Source organism: Benincasa hispida, chromosome 9, assembly GCF_027475165.1.
Source record: "Benincasa hispida cultivar pf3 chromosome 9, pf3_genome.v1.1, whole genome shotgun sequence".
In the NCBI taxonomy this organism is placed as follows: domain Eukaryota; kingdom Viridiplantae; phylum Streptophyta; class Magnoliopsida; order Cucurbitales; family Cucurbitaceae; genus Benincasa; species Benincasa hispida.
The window spans coordinates 18,482,408-18,498,509 of NC_143486.1; the positions used below are offsets into that span (position 1 = coordinate 18,482,408).

Below are 16,102 nucleotides of genomic sequence, written 5' to 3' on the forward strand. Positions count from 1 at the left end.
GACTGAGTTCTTGTGAAGACTGTCTTTAACTAGTAAGTCTCTCGGTCTTTTGTATTTATCTTTTAAAGCATGCCATTAATTAGTGTTTTCAATGCATATATGTATATTAGAATGTGTGTGTGAAAATTTTGTCATAAATGAAATCAGAAAGATCCACTTCCACCCATAGATACTCTTATATAAGAGTTCCTTCAGTGATGACATACAAGGGGATCATGCTTTAAGTGATAACCTAAATGGTCTGTAGTATATGGATAAAATAGGGAAACCTTATCCTGTTGATGCTACAAGTGTGGCCCGCTTTGTAGATATTATAAGTGTTGTAAAATGCTACAAATAGTCTGATCCTGACCATTCATATATTAGTCATGCGAGCAGGGATGCTCTACACAAAATAGTTTGTATAAGGCCAAACCACGAAATGTTTAGTCTCGTTATATAACATCGTTCATGACAGAGACTTTCATTTCATTAAGATGACCATAGGTAACATGACCTTAATCCTGAGTGAGTTGGGAACTTCTGCCTATGAGGGCGGTTCTTTGATTTGTATGGGTGCGAGTGGCCAGATTGTCGACTCAAATCTACCATCTTAGGGATTCGTCTGATTGGGGAGCTGGAAACTCAACTACACAAGACGGAATTCAGTCCTTCCTCAATTTAAGGGTAAGTAGATAAATTGCTCTCTTAAAGGCTGATTCTGAGACTTGAACATTGTGGCACCACACCTTCTCTTGACCCGAGAAGGATTTACTCATAGTAGGACTATGACGTATTGTTCATTAGAAGAATCAGTGGTACTTAAGAAGTTAGATGTAATTACATAAGCAAAATGGTAAATTGGCCCGACTATACTTACGAGCGATTTTTGAAGGGTCATCGTACTGTTGATTGGTTATATCCAATGGACATGAAAATATACCTATAGTGCAAAAAGTGCAATTGTCGGTCTTTAGTGGAGTGTTCGACAGTTAACGGATGGTGGATATCGTGATTAAAGAGTTTAATCAGTTATTCACGTACCGTTGGAGCTTCAAGCTACAAGTCAATGAGGTTCCCTTGGTAGCTAAATGGATTCAAGTTGAGAATCAGTTTTTTTTTGTTAGTTTGATGTGTTCAAATTAATAAGAGGAAATTTGATTATATATGATGTAATTAAATTGCATCAATTATATGAGATATAATTGACTTAATGTATTAGATACATTAAATGGAGGAATTATTATTAAATGCTATAAGGGAGAAAAGGAACTATGGTTTATATATTGCATGAGATGTAGTATGAAAACTATAGGTTATGAATATATTATTTATATTTTTAATTAAATTAATTATAGGATAATTGGTTACGGTTTTTTCTCCCAATAACCAACTTAGTGGGAAGTTGTGATCAGTTATGGTAACTACTGGATAAAATAAAAATCATTTTCATTTTTACAAAAGGCAATCATTAAGCGATTGAGAATCGTGCGATCAAAAGATATAGCTATACGATAGCTTGAGAGCATACACGATCGTGCAATGAGTTTTCTATATGATAGTCACTTGTTTATTAAACGATCGAGTACTCTGTCTATACGATAGACTTTAGTTATCTCCCACTTACTCGATCATCTATACGATCTATAAAATTCCTCCTACCCTCTACCAAATCCTACAGAGCTCACAACTCTTGGATTCTCACTCTGAGAATACCAAGGTAGCCTTTTGGTGGTGTCTACTTCCTGTTCGAGGGTCGAATGAGATTTGTTATTGTTCGAGGAGATAGTTGAGGCGTGACATTCGTGTTGGCAAACGATCGTGCAGTAAGATGAGGGAAAGAGAAGAAAAGTTCTTCAAGGGTGAGTTATCTTGATCTTTAGTATTTCCCTTTTATAGCATGCTGTAATTTAATTTTTTTTCATAACTATTATCGTTTGAATGTAAATGTGTATATTCTATCACAATGGGGTTTAGAACGATCTCACTTCCGCTCATTGGTCTCTTTGATAAGAGTTCCTTCATACACAAAAACAAGGTATTGACTACTTTTTACACATATTCCCCTGTAACAAAAATAGCTACTATTAGAGTCTTGATTGCACTAGCTGCTATCCACGGACTTTTAATTCACCAAGTGGATGTAAAAACGGCATTCCTCAATGGTGATCTGCAAGAAGAAATATATATGGTACAGCCTGAAGGCTTTACAATAGCCGTCAGGAAAACAAAGAATGTAAACTAAAAAAATCTCTTTATGGTCTTAAACAAGCTCCCAAACAATGATATGAAAAATTCAATGATACTTTGATAAACAATGCGATTAAGGTAAACTCCTCAGATATATGTATTTATTCAAAGTTGTTTGGAGTTGAGTGTGTGATTATATGTTTGTATGTTGATGATATGCTCATTTTTGGAACAAACATAAAGACTTATACGTAATACCAAATTGCTATTATCTTCCTATTTCGAAATAAAAAATTTAGGGGAAGCTGACGTAATACTTAGTGTTAAGATAAGAAAAACTGAAAATGGTTTTTCTCTCTGTTAATCACACTACATTAGAAAATTACTAAAGTAGTTTGACTGTTTTGATGATCCTCTTGTAAGAACTCCTTATGATGCTAAAAGTCTTAAGAAAAATAAAAGTGATTGTGTATCTCAATCTGAATATGCAAAGATTATAAGTAGTGTTATGTTTTTAACTAAACCTGATACTGCATATGTTTGAGTAGATTAAGTAGATATACACATAATCGTGATAACGGATCATTGGAGTGCTCTTCGTCGTCTGTTAAGATATCTTAAGGGAACTATGAACTATTGTTTGCATTTTAACAAATTCCATATTGTATTATAAGGTTATTGTGATGCAAATTGGGTATATGATAATGGCGAGGTCGGTTATACAAGTGGATATGTATTCTTACTCGGATGAGGAGCAATATCATGGAAGTCTGCAAAATAGACTTCCATAACTAGATCCACTATGGAATCTGAATTTATTGCTCTAGAACTAGTAGGATAGGAGGCTAAATGGCTTAGAAGCCTACTAGGAGATGTACCATTGTGAGGGACATTAGTACTAGTCTCTGTGCATTGTGATTCATAGGCTACCATAGGTATTGCCAAGAATAGTATATATAATGGCAAAAGGAGACATATACGTCTTAGGCATGGAGTTGTGAAACAATTGTTAAAAGGAGGAATTATTTCCTTGGAATTTGTGACGTCTGAGAAAATTTTGGTTGATCCTTTAACCAAAGTCCTAGCAATTAAAATAATTTGATGAAAATCCAAAGTGCGTTGGTGGTAGAAGTATAAACCTTTCACTACACGCACACGCCGTACTTGTGCGAAAAAAAACTAAATTTTTATTACTTATCTTTTTAATTATTTTTAATAAATTTTTTATTAAATCTTTTTATTAGTATTTTGTTGATTGTTCATTCATTTTTTTACTGTTCATTTATGACCGTTTGTTTTGTGACTATTTGTTTTGTGACCATTTGTTTGTGATCGTTTATTTTGTGATAATTTGTTTGTGAGCGTTTGTTTCAAATCGTTCGAGTCTTCTGACCGTTCATGTTCTCCTTTCCACTGCTATTTAACACGGATCATACCTGAGAGAGAAGACACAACAACTCGATTTTCTTCTAGATTCTTCTTTTGTTCTGAGCATTCTTCTTATCGGTTCTAGTCGATTTTTCGACGAGTGCACATCTAAATTTGGAGATTGCGTTAATCTTGGGGAACAATCGGCATGGCGATTAGCATGGAGGTTACGTCGTAATTGCTTTCAAATAGTGGTTTCTCCATGATGCAACAATCTTTCGTGACATCTATCCTAAAACAAACAACCTAACAACCGTAACAAACAACCTAATATAAATAAAGATATCACAATTATGTTTAGCGAATAAGTTATCTTTTAAAGGCTCTAATTGACTCTACATATACTTAAGCAATTGTTAATTTAATAGGCTACATAGTCTCACGTTAAATAAATCTGAGTCTATATACTTGTATACTATTTATTAATAATAATACTCACACATTCTAAACTACTCAACCAAATATAATAACTTGACCCAACAAATTTTTAAAAAAATGCAAAATTTAAACTTGTATAACTTAATTAAATTTGATTTTTATGGTGAATTATATTAGAATTTTAAAAAGAATATGAAAGTGAGTTTTAATTTTAAAAATATTGAAAAATATTTTTTAAAAAAATATTGATAAAGAAATTGAAAATTAGTGAAGGATGAGTTTTAATGGAGAATAATATGACCCCACATGGTGGGACCATTCCGAGACATGTGGATGACGTGTAGGAAAAAGAAGTAGATTGCACCGTTCTCAGACAAAAGTCCATCATATCAGATTTTTGACCCCACATGGTGGGACCCATCACGGATATGACGTGTCAGCCATCCTTCCCCTTCATTGCCTCACAACTTTCAATTAACCCCAAGTTAACATCTCGTGCTTTTTAGCTTTGATTTTCTTTTTTTTTTTTATCATATTTTTAAATTGGTGAATAAAGTTGTTATAGATTTTAATTTTCTCTCATACTAATTCTTTGATTTAAAAATATATTTTTTCAGATAGTATTCTCTCTCGTGATGATCTGATTAAAAAACAGATGTTTTATGATATTATTATTTGTTTTCTAAGAAAAAAAAATAGCATGAATTTTTAAATATATTTTGGATATGAAAATTGGGAGTATAGTACTAGAAATTTGTTCAATTAATACATACAAGAAACGAAATATGCATTGACATCATTATATTAATGGTTCATTATTATCATGAAATGAGTCTTTTTTTTAGTTCAAATATGTATGGAAGATAATAGCAATTGAAACCTTAAAAAGTTACCCTTTTGATCCTCAACTTTTAAAGAATATATGTGTTTGGTTCCTAAGTTTTAAAAATGTAACTTTTTTGTCTAGATTTATAAGAATAAATCCATTTGGTCTATGAGTTTTCAAAATGTACTTTTTTAGTCCCTGCATTTTTTAAAATAGATTTAAAGAGTCTCTCAAATAATTTTATATATTATTTTGAATAATTATATTACATTTTAAATTAGAAGAATAATTTTTAAAAATCACATCCTCACTAAAACTATTTTTTCTAAATTAAATATCATATAATTATTTTTAAAAAATCAAACAAAAAAGACTTCAATGACCTTTTAAACCTATTTTTATAAACTCGAGAACTAAAAAGTTCTATCTTGAAAACTCAAACACCAAATAGATCTACCTTTATAAACTTGAGAAATAAAAAGTTACATTTTTAAAACTAAGTGATTATCAAATATTCTTTAAAATTTGAGAACTAAAAAGCTACATTTTTAAAATTCAGGGGTAAAATACACATAGAACTTAGAGACTAAAATGATAATTTTCCCTTAAATTTTTTAATTACAAATCCTATATTTTGTTATAATTTAGTTAAACTCCCCAATTCACCTTTTAATGTTGTAATTAATGTATAGAATATTTAATAATGACTAACATGAGTGTAGCTTAATTGACATCGTACTTATACAATCAACCTTGAGGTTAGAGATTGATTCCTCCCCCTTCTTAGAATACAATACCTTTGCGAAAAAGAAAAAAAAAAATTTGACAACGGGGGTTCAGGTGTGATTTTTATTTGGTTGAGTGTTAATTAACCCATATGCATATGTAGAAAATATGTACTTTCAAGTGTTTCTTTCTTTCTTTCTTTTTTAAGTTTAACCATATATAAAAATTGATAAATTTCATAATTTTCATTTATTATTCAAGTAAAAAACATAAATCTTAATTAATTGAACTAGGTTCAAATTCACATATCAAACTAAAATGAGATACTACGAACTAAATTAATAATTTACTAATAATTGTAAGATAATCTCTCTTTTTCAAACTTTGAGTTTGGTCCTATTCTAGAAAAAAAATCTTTGAGTTTGGTGTGTTTTTTCACTTTTGTGTACCCAACCGGAAAAAAAAAAATCCGACCACCAACTTTCACTTGATTTGAAAGAAAATTTCACCCTAAAAAAATGCCTTTCTTTTTTAATTTTTATATTTTTTTTTTTTTAAAAAAAACCCATCTTTTTAATTTTCTTCTAATTTGTGTAATATATTATATATATGGTTTGGCCACTAAAGCCACTTTTCACAACCAGTTCTCTAATCCAAACATGGCTTCCGCCGCCGCCGCTCCCTCAGCCCATCGGAGCATTCTAATACTCATCGTTCTCTTTACAATGTTCCGGCACGGCGGCGCGGCTCGGGAGCCATTTGCTTGCGACCCAAAAGACGCGGCGGCGAGTGGATATCCGTTCTGCAGGGCGGCGGTGCCGATTCCCGAGAGGGTAAAGGATTTGATCGGACGGCTGACATTGCAAGAGAAAGTGCGGCTGTTGGTGAACAATGCGGCGGCGGTGCCTCGGCTGGGGATTAAAGGTTACGAGTGGTGGTCGGAGGCCCTTCACGGCGTATCAAATGTCGGGCCCGGTACTAAGTTCGGCGGCGATTTTCCCGGCGCCACCAGTTTTCCTCAGGTCATTACCACCGTTGCTTCTTTCAATGCGTCCCTTTGGGAAGCTATTGGACGGGTAATTCTCTCTCTTTCTCAAGGATTTTTAATAATTTTGAAGGTTAATTAAAAAAAAATCTTCGAGTTTGAAATTTTACTTTGGTCCCTCAATTTTTAAAAAGGTTGTTTCATCTTATCCGAACTTTTCTATTTTACTTGAGTTTATATTACACATTCTACATTAATTGCAAATGATAAATATTTAGTTTTCAAACAAAAAAATTGCATATATTTCTTTTTTTTTTTTTTTTTTTTTTTGTCGTGTCAATATGGTTTTAGAATAAAAATAGCCTTTTCCCCTTTGTTAACACCTTAAAAGCTACTTTAGCAATGCAAATATGCTATTTCTAAGAAAAAAAAATCCTTATCCAATGATGAAAAAACCTTATAATTAATAATTTCATAATCTCTTTCTTTGTCATTCCCCAAGTCCCACCAGCTTTGAAGTACTTTCAACTTTATACCTTCCTTCAAAACTAATTATTTTCAGATTTATTTCAAATTTGATAATTAAAGTGAAGTGTATTCATCAATTGATGTTCGAGATTTAGTTAGAGTATCATATTTTTATTTTTAATTTATTGCTTAATTTTTTTTAAAAAAAAAAATCTATAAATTCAACTAGCACATTTTATATTCGGTCGATTGCATCGAAGTTTAGAGTGAAATAAAAAGAAAATAAAAATGAGAATTTTAAAATGATTGATGAATTTAACTTGTTAATTAAGATAAAAAATTTCAAAATTAAACCTCCAAATCATATATATGGGATAAAATGAGAATTTTAAGATCAATCAAAACATATGCTTAAACTAAATTATAAAAAATAATTAAAATAACAAAAGTGAAACTAAAGCTCTTGACGTAACGAATTAACCAGATTTCAATGTTGTACCTTTTAACTCAATCTCATGTAAGTTTTCTAACACATATATTAGGGTCATTTTATAGGTTGTTTCAGATGAAGCAAGGGCGATGTACAACGGTGGAGCAGCAGGTCTGACATACTGGAGTCCAAATGTGAACATATTTCGAGATCCACGATGGGGTCGTGGTCAAGAAACTCCAGGCGAAGATCCAGTGGTCGCCGGTGAGTACGCCGCTAGCTACGTCAAAGGCCTTCAAGGCAACAACGGTGACCACCTCAAAGTCGCTGCCTGCTGCAAACACTTCACAGCTTACGACCTCGACAAGTGGAATGACACCGATCGCTTTCATTTCAATGCCAAGGTACATAAAGTATAATTGTATAAGTAAAAACTTGTTTTATCACTTTTTTTCCCAATTTAATATCTTATGAGTAATTAAGGAATAATTAATTTGAATGTGTTGTTATAGGTTACAAGACAAGATATTGTAGATACATTTGATGTGCCATTTAGGAAATGTGTGAAAGAAGGAAAAGTGGCGAGTGTTATGTGCTCTTATAATCAAGTTAATGGTGTCCCGACATGTGCTGACCCTAATTTGCTTAAGGGAACTATACGCAACCAATGGGGCCTCAGTGGGTGAGTTTCTTATTTGGCCAATGATATTCTTCTTCTTCTAATTCTATATTATTTTTTCTAAAACAAAATAAAGCATGAATTAACCACTACTATATACTTTAAGTTGATATTATACACAATATTATTTTTTCAATTTCATCATACCTCAATTAATCTTATATATATCTTCCATCAAGAAGTAACGTAGTTGAACTATAAAAAATCAAAATTTTAATCATCATTCAACATTCGTTTAAACTAGAGGGAATTAGACAAACCGTTCTTGGAATTATGTCATTTGTTACAATGATCCCCTAAACTTTTAATTTAATCAATCATCTATTCAACTTTTTGGTTTGTTTCAATTATACCACTAAACTTTTACTTTGATAGTTTTTTTTAATGTTTTGAACTTTTTCTCTCCCTTTATTGAAGTAACTTTGATGAAATTTCATGAAGAAAAAAAAAATAACTAAAATGTAGGATTAAAATTGAAATTTTCTAATTAACAATAATTTAAAATAAATTTAGAAATTAAGATTAAAAGTTTCAAATGTGGTTTTATTTATTATCTTTTTTATAAATTTATAAACAAATTCTTGACACGTTTTATCAAGAAAATTTGAACTATTATTTAATTATAAAATTTTTCGTTTTACTTTATTTCATTTCATTTTATCAAATTTCTTTTTGAATTTAACTTTCATCAAATGTTGCTCCACTAAAAACAAAAATATTTGAACAAAGCTAATTGCAAATTATTAAAATTTCTAAATCTTTTTTAAATTATTATTGAAATAAAAATTTTCAATTTCATTCTTATGTTCTAGTTCGATTTTTTTTTTCAATTTTCTATATAGGTTTTAAATTTGATCGAATGTTATTTAAATTAAAAATATTTTTATAAATATAAAATTTTAGATCTCATTTGCTATTTGCGTTTTAGTTTTTGTTTTTTAAAACTAAACTTATTTCATCTACATTTTTTCCCATGATTTACATTTCAACTTAACTAAATTTAAAAAACAAAAGCTACTTTTTGAAAACTATTTTTAGTTCGCAAAATTTGTCTTGATTTTTTAAACTATTGGTAGAATATAAATAACAAAATAATAAATTTGGAGATAAGAATAGTATCCATAAATTTAATTTTTAAAAGCAAAAATAAAATAATAAAATAATTACAAACAGAACTTTAATAAACCATAAGAGATTGATTGCAATCAATAACAAATTATATGGAACTAATGGATCAAATTATAAGTTTAAAAGTATAATGATAAAAAACTACCGATTATGAATTGAATAATTATAATAAACCATCCCAACAAATGTAAAATCAAATTGAAAGATGAATTCTTTACTGAATTTGGGGATTTTGCAGCTACATTGTGTCGGACTGCGACTCCGTTGGAGTATTCTATGACAACCAACACTACACATCCACGGCGGAGGAGGCGGCGGCGGACGCCATTAAAGCAGGCTTAGACTTAGACTGTGGGCCATTTCTAGCAGTCCACACAGAAGACGCTCTGAAAAAAGGATTATTAACTCAAACTCACATCAACAACGCTCTCACCAACACAATCACCGTTCAAATGAGACTCGGAATGTTCGACGGAGCGCCGTCGTCTCACCCCTACGGCAAATTAGGCCCCAAAGACGTTTGTTCTCCGCCCCACCAACAGCTCGCCCTCGACGCCGCCCGACAAGGCATCGTTTTGCTCGAGAATCGCCGCTCCGCTCTGCCGTTATCCGCCCATCACCACCGTACCGTCGCCGTTATTGGGCCGAACTCCGATGTCAATGTCACCATGATTGGCAACTATGCTGGTAAGTTCTGAGGGATGAATCTAGACCGTTGGATCTTATCTTATTTTGATGGGTTCGATTATTTAAATTAATGAATTAATATATATTTTGATGTTAATCTCTTTTAAATTAATTAATTTATATTTTTTAATATTGATGAATTGTTGACAATTTAGGTGTAGCATGTGGGTATGTAACACCAGTAGAAGGAATAAGGAAGTACACAATGGTGGTCCACCGGAAAGGTTGCGATGACGTGGCATGCACAAATGAGGACTCATTTAGCGATGTTGTTGCCGCCGCGAGCACCGCCGATGCGACAATTTTGGTGATGGGGCTAGACCAATCAGTGGAGGCAGAGACTAAAGATAGAGACGGACTTTTACTACCAGGACGACAACAAGACCTTGTTTCTAAAGCTGCGGCAGCTTCTCGAGGGCCGACGGTGCTGATTTTAATGTCCGGAGGGCCCATTGATATCTCTTTTGCCAAGAATGATCCTCGAATTTCTGCCATCTTGTGGGTTGGCTACCCTGGCCAAGCTGGTGGAGCTGCCATTGCTGATGTTCTCTTTGGAACAACTAACCCAGGTATAAGTTTATTCTAATCCATCTACTTAGAATTTCCAATTGATTGGTGGTTTAACAATTGAGAAGAAAATGTCATTACTTCAAGATGGTAGTTACCATTCTTGTGAAAGGAGTAACTCATGTATGTTTTTAAATATGGTGAGGTTACTGAATATGTCCCTTTTAGAATTAATACTATGTTATTTGAAAATTCTAGGATAAATTCGTGATTTGTTTTGTTATTTTATAGGTGGAAAGTTGCCAATGACATGGTACCCACAATCCTACATTTCAAACTTACCAATGACAAATATGGCAATGAGATCAACTTCATCATACCCCGGACGAACATATCGTTTCTACGCTGGTCCAATGGTCTACCAATTCGGCCACGGTTTGAGTTACACTGATTTCATCCACACAATTGTCAAAGCCCCTAGCATCATCTCTGTTCCTCTCTCTGGCCACCGCCATACTCACTCCGCTTCTACCTTGTCTGGTAAGGCCATTCGGGTCACCCATGCCAAATGCCAAAAACTTTCTCTAGTCATACACGTTGATGTAGCAAACAAAGGCGATAGAGATGGGTCCCACACTGTGCTAGTGTTTTCCACCCCACCTACTGGTGGCTCCACATGGGTACCACGCAAGCAGTTGGTGGCCTTTGAGAAGTTGTATCTTGTTGCTGGAGCACAACGACGTGTGCAAGTCCACGTTCATGTTTGCAAGTATTTGAGTGTTGTGGATAAGTCAGGGGTGAGGAGAATTCCATTGGGAGAACATGATATTCATATTGGCGACATTAAGCATACAGTATCGCTTCAAGCTGCCACATTAGGAGTGATCAAGACATAGAGAACAAGAAATCGTATTGTGAGACTAAAACAATATGGCTGATGATTCTATACCATTTATATAATTTTAGAGAATAATTTGGTGAGTTTTTTTTTTTTTTTTTTTTTATCAATAGCTTTTGTTGTATGGAGTATATAGGGAGGGTTTATTGTTATGTTGAATATTAGAAAAAGATGATGGTAAAAAACTGATAATGGGTTTGACTCTCTAAAAGAGAGGGTTAAATTTAGGTCTAAAAGAATACTTTACTTTCACCAATGCCAAAGGGCATTTTGGTGGGAGAAGTTGGAATAAACTTTTTCTTGTCCTCTCTTCATCAAAAGGTGTAATCCAATCCATCTATTCAAATAGCTACAAAAATTACTTACATTATCCAAAGTTTTTAGAATATTAGTTTATATCAATACTCAAAAGTACAAGGATTGCTTATGATTTCAATGATCTTGGTGCATTTACACATTGGTTAGCCAAGTTCTTATTTCCAAACAATATTATAATTCTAACAAAAGAGCAAGAATTTAAGTTTTAACAATTTACCAAAAACTCCAAGAATCTTTTCTAAATTGATATTGAAAAGTAGCCCAAGGAAAGTCCATAGGGAGCCCATATCACATCATAGTTGGTCCACAATGGCTGGCAGGCTATATAGGACAAGGCCCATTAAGAAGCCTATTCACTTGTACCTCTCCAACCATACAAAAATTGATGAAATTTCAAAATAATATTTTAGGAAGAAAAACACTTTTTTTAAATCATATTTCCTAAAATTAATTGATAAAAATAGTGAACTTCAATTATTTAAATAAAAGGTTAAAAGAGAAGAATTAGTGACAAAAACTTTGTTGTTCATTGACATCATTGGAATAACAAACTTCTTTTTGCATTATTTCTACATTATTTATAATATTGTCTGTTCTAACTTCTGAGTCTAGAATCACATAAAATTGCTTATGGACTCCATCCAAAAACTCAATCATAATGAAGAGTTTGTACTTGTGAAAAACAGTTCATATAGTGAAAGTTTCAAAAACTTTTTCAATTTCAGAATAGTTCTTAAATTGATTACAACTTTGGAGTACAAACAAAAATACAAAAACAATAATAAGAATAATAGTAATAAATATCAAAATTCGATCCAAATGAGTTTAGCTCAACAATAATTGACATGTTCTCTTGTCCTAAAAGTTGGAGGTTCGATCACTCATCCCTTAAGTTGTACTAAAAATATATATATATATATATCAAAACTACAAATCTTTCCGTACTTCTACCTTAGTCAAATTTTAAAATGTCAATGGATATTCAAGAAAAAATAAATAAATAATTGTAAATAGATATCCTACATTTTTAAAAATAAATTAAAATATTTATTATTTATACTATATTCACAAATTAATGACATTTTGTGAATTTTTTGACAATATGATGGAAATATTAGTTCAATACTCACGTCAATGTTGAACCCATAAAAATGTGAAAATATGATAAAAATCTCAACATGATGAAAATTTAATATCACGACAGTAATAGGGTATTATCAATTTTGGGCCTAAATCCACTAGATTTAACTCAATTGATATATTTTTCTTTTATAATTCAATAATTGTCGGGATGAGAAATTGAATCGACTCTTGAGATGGTAATCGGTATCAAATCCATCATGGTTAGTTACATAGAAATATGGTGAGAGAAAAGTTGAAAAATAAAAAACCCTAAAAAATAGGCAATTGAAAGGAAAAAGATGGAGTGTTTGATGAAGAGTAAAAGAAAATGAGGATGAATTGCAATCCAAAGTACAATTATCAATGATAAGAAAACAGTTGCCTAAAGGAGAAAGTATATCCAAAAATAGGAAGGGCCTCAATAATTGGGAAATCCCCCTGGTGCCTGCCCAACTCACCAGGCCCTTTTCTTTTTCCCCCATGTGCCCTTCACTCATCACCCACACACCCACCATGTGCATCCCATTACCAATTTTTCAATAACATCATATTTATCATCACTCTTTGTTTGTGTATGTATGTTTTTCTCTTTGCCATTTTTGTTCTTTATATGGGTGTGTCTTCGATTCTTTACGGTTTCATATTTTTTAAATCCGTCATCATTTTGTGTTTGTATGGACCTAAGGTGTCAAACCCACGATGAAAAGAAAAACTAGGGATAAAATTGAGATGAAACACAGTTGTACCGACCATAACTAAGAACAATAGTCATTTGAATCCCAAAAACTAATCTAGATCCAATTGAACCCTGAGGAAGAAGAAAATTGGGACAAAGGCTTGATAGCCCGACTCAACTAGGGCTAAGGTGATCGAGGTTGAGATCTTATCCAAGAGGGAAACTGAAAATCTTAGGTCAACCCTCAAATGGATATGTTATTTTGACCATTCGAAGGACACTTCTTTCTTATTATCAAAATCCTAAAGTTTATTATATTTTTTACTTTGATTTTTTACTTAAACATCGAATACAGTGTGACAGGCACCACATCAATATGCAAATTTTCCTTTTAACATCTCACCTCTTTTTCAAATAAAAGAGTTTAACTCTAAAGCATGTGTAGATCAAGTGCGAGCAATCTCTCTGGTCCAATTTTTACTTAAATAAAGTGTATGAAAATAATTTTTCTCTTTAATTATACACTTATAATCAAATTCAATTCAATTAAAAACAATAATGCAAATATATATTAAACGTTTTAATTAAACTTTCCCCACATTGAAAAGAGCTCTAAAACAACCAAATATTTTTCTTTTATCCCATAAAACGCCACGTGGTATCCCCCTATTTGTGCACCAAACTTTCCTTCCAAGCAAAGGAGTTGACGAAAAAGCAATAACAGTTACCCATACCTTTCCCGGCCTATATATATATATATATATAAATAAATAAAAATAATAATAATAATTACATTAATTCCCCAAATAATTAATTAATTTAGAAAATGCGTGCCTTTCGCAATAAGGCTGACTTAGAGGGGTGGGCTCGAAAAAAATTCTCGATCAAATTGGAAATAAAACATATATAAAAATAAACAAATGAAAATGATCGGATCAGAGCAGCCATAGGCTTTGCAAAGCCTGCTTATATAATCACACGTTTTTATCCTATTTCGTATTTCCCCCTTAACTTTTTACCTATTTACGCTTCTATCCCGGGTTCTGGGGTGGGATTCTCTACACTCGAGTTTATTGTACCATCAGTGTGAAATGGGATCAGAAGGTCCAAAAGTGCGGTGATCGTAACGGTCGACTTTTATGGATCTTAAATTTCCAGTTTGACTTTTGAATAATGATTGGATGTGGTCAAAGATTGAGGTCTTTTCTGCTGGACTATTTAAAACTAAACGGTTCGTGCTATAAAAGGATACTGTTTAATATGGTATATAAATAAAATCCATTGATTTAATTGGAAATATGAGTATTTGAATAATTTTCAATACATGGATTTATTATTTCTCGAATAAAATAAGATTTTTTACAAAGGAAATAAAAATAAAATTTGGTCAAAATAAAAGATGAATCAAACTATCAATCTAAGATTAATGAAAAATTAGCATTAAGATTGTTTTTTCTTTATTATTGTAAAAGCTCGTTTTGTTACGGTTTCGTTTTTAGTTTTCGATTATGGTTTTCACTTCTTTTTTTTTTTTTTTAAGAAGACTCTACTTCTAACTAAATTCAAAAGATTAAATAAGTTTTTGGAAACTACTTTTTTCATATAAAAAATTGGGTTGGTTTTTAAAAATATTAATAGAATGTGATTACAAAACATAGAAATTTATGAATAAAAATAATATTTATAGATTTAGTTTTAAAATATCAAATAGGTATCCAACGAAACCTAATTAAACCCAAACAAAGACTTAGTTTGAAGTTATTAGAGTTTTTATTGATATAGTTGGACCGTTGGAAGTGGTTTTAAAATTTCTAGAATTTATAAAAATAATTAATTTGATATTTGTCCCAATATTATGAGAGTTTTAAATTGTCTAAAGATTTTTTTTTTTTTAAATGTAAACTCCAATGAAACTCACACTTATTATTGATAGTTCATTTAGTTGTTTTTTTTCTTTTTTTTTTTCTTTTTTAGGATATGAATGGTACTATTTTTCATTCTAAAAAATCAGTGAAATTCCATTTAGATATTTCCTCTTAAATTTTTTATATTCCATTTAATCTAGAACCCTTTTTCTTCCTCCCCTAAACTCGAAGAATTTGATACATGTCTATTTAATCCATAAATTTTAAAAAGTGTAAAACAACTTATTAATTTTGTATCAAATAAATCTTAAATTTTCAATAATTTAGGTGAATAAATCAACCTTAATCTCTTTGAATTTAGTTTAAAATTCACGAATCTAGTAGACATAAAATCAAAAGTTTGATTTGTATGTGTGAGATTAAAATTTTTTTTGAGAATTTTGAGACTTATTAAATTATTAGATTTATTTCAAAAAAAAATCTATTAGAAAAAAATTAGAAAAAAAAATTGTTATTTAAGTTTAACATTTCTATGAAAGCTATGGCTAATTGTAAAGTTTTAAAAAAAAAAAAAAAAAAAAAATCAATCATTGTATAGCCTAGATTATAGAATAAAGTTGAAATGTTGAAAATGTATAGAATGAAAGTCCCATCACACCTCATTAGAAGGGGTGGACACATCATCTATTAACTTGATGACACGTGGAATCCACGTAAGAAAAAGAAAAATAAAACCCACCAATTAAAATATATAAGTTTATATTATCAAAGTATTAATTAATACTAATGATTCCATTGTGGGCAGACATGAG

General features: G+C 31.4%; 1 protein-coding gene across 1 annotated transcript; it reads left to right on the plus strand.

Annotated features, from left to right (window-relative positions):
• Positions 1 to 6,145: 6,145 nt before the first annotated feature.
• Positions 6,146 to 11,674, plus strand: LOC120086540 (putative beta-D-xylosidase 2). Its single transcript, XM_039043241.2, has 6 exons — positions 6,146 to 6,603; positions 7,536 to 7,814; positions 7,923 to 8,092; positions 9,456 to 9,904; positions 10,060 to 10,473; positions 10,703 to 11,674. The coding sequence occupies exons 1-6, from the start codon at positions 6,187 to 6,189 to the stop codon at positions 11,305 to 11,307; spliced, it is 2,334 nt and encodes a 777-aa protein (XP_038899169.1). The 5' UTR covers positions 6,146 to 6,186; the 3' UTR covers positions 11,308 to 11,674.
• Positions 11,675 to 16,102: the final 4,428 nt, after the last annotated feature.

Bases quoted from the DNA above. Each gene is read 5' to 3' on its own strand.
- LOC120086540 (XM_039043241.2), top strand. From the start codon at position 6,187: ATGGCTTCCGCCGCCGCCGCTCCCTCAGCCCATCGGAGCATTCTAATA. The intron at 7,815-7,922 runs GTACATAAAGTA...GTGTTGTTATAG, and splicing joins GCTTTCATTTCAATGCCAAG to GTTACAAGACAAGATATTGT. The intron at 8,093-9,455 runs GTGAGTTTCTTA...GGGATTTTGCAG, and splicing joins AACCAATGGGGCCTCAGTGG to CTACATTGTGTCGGACTGCG.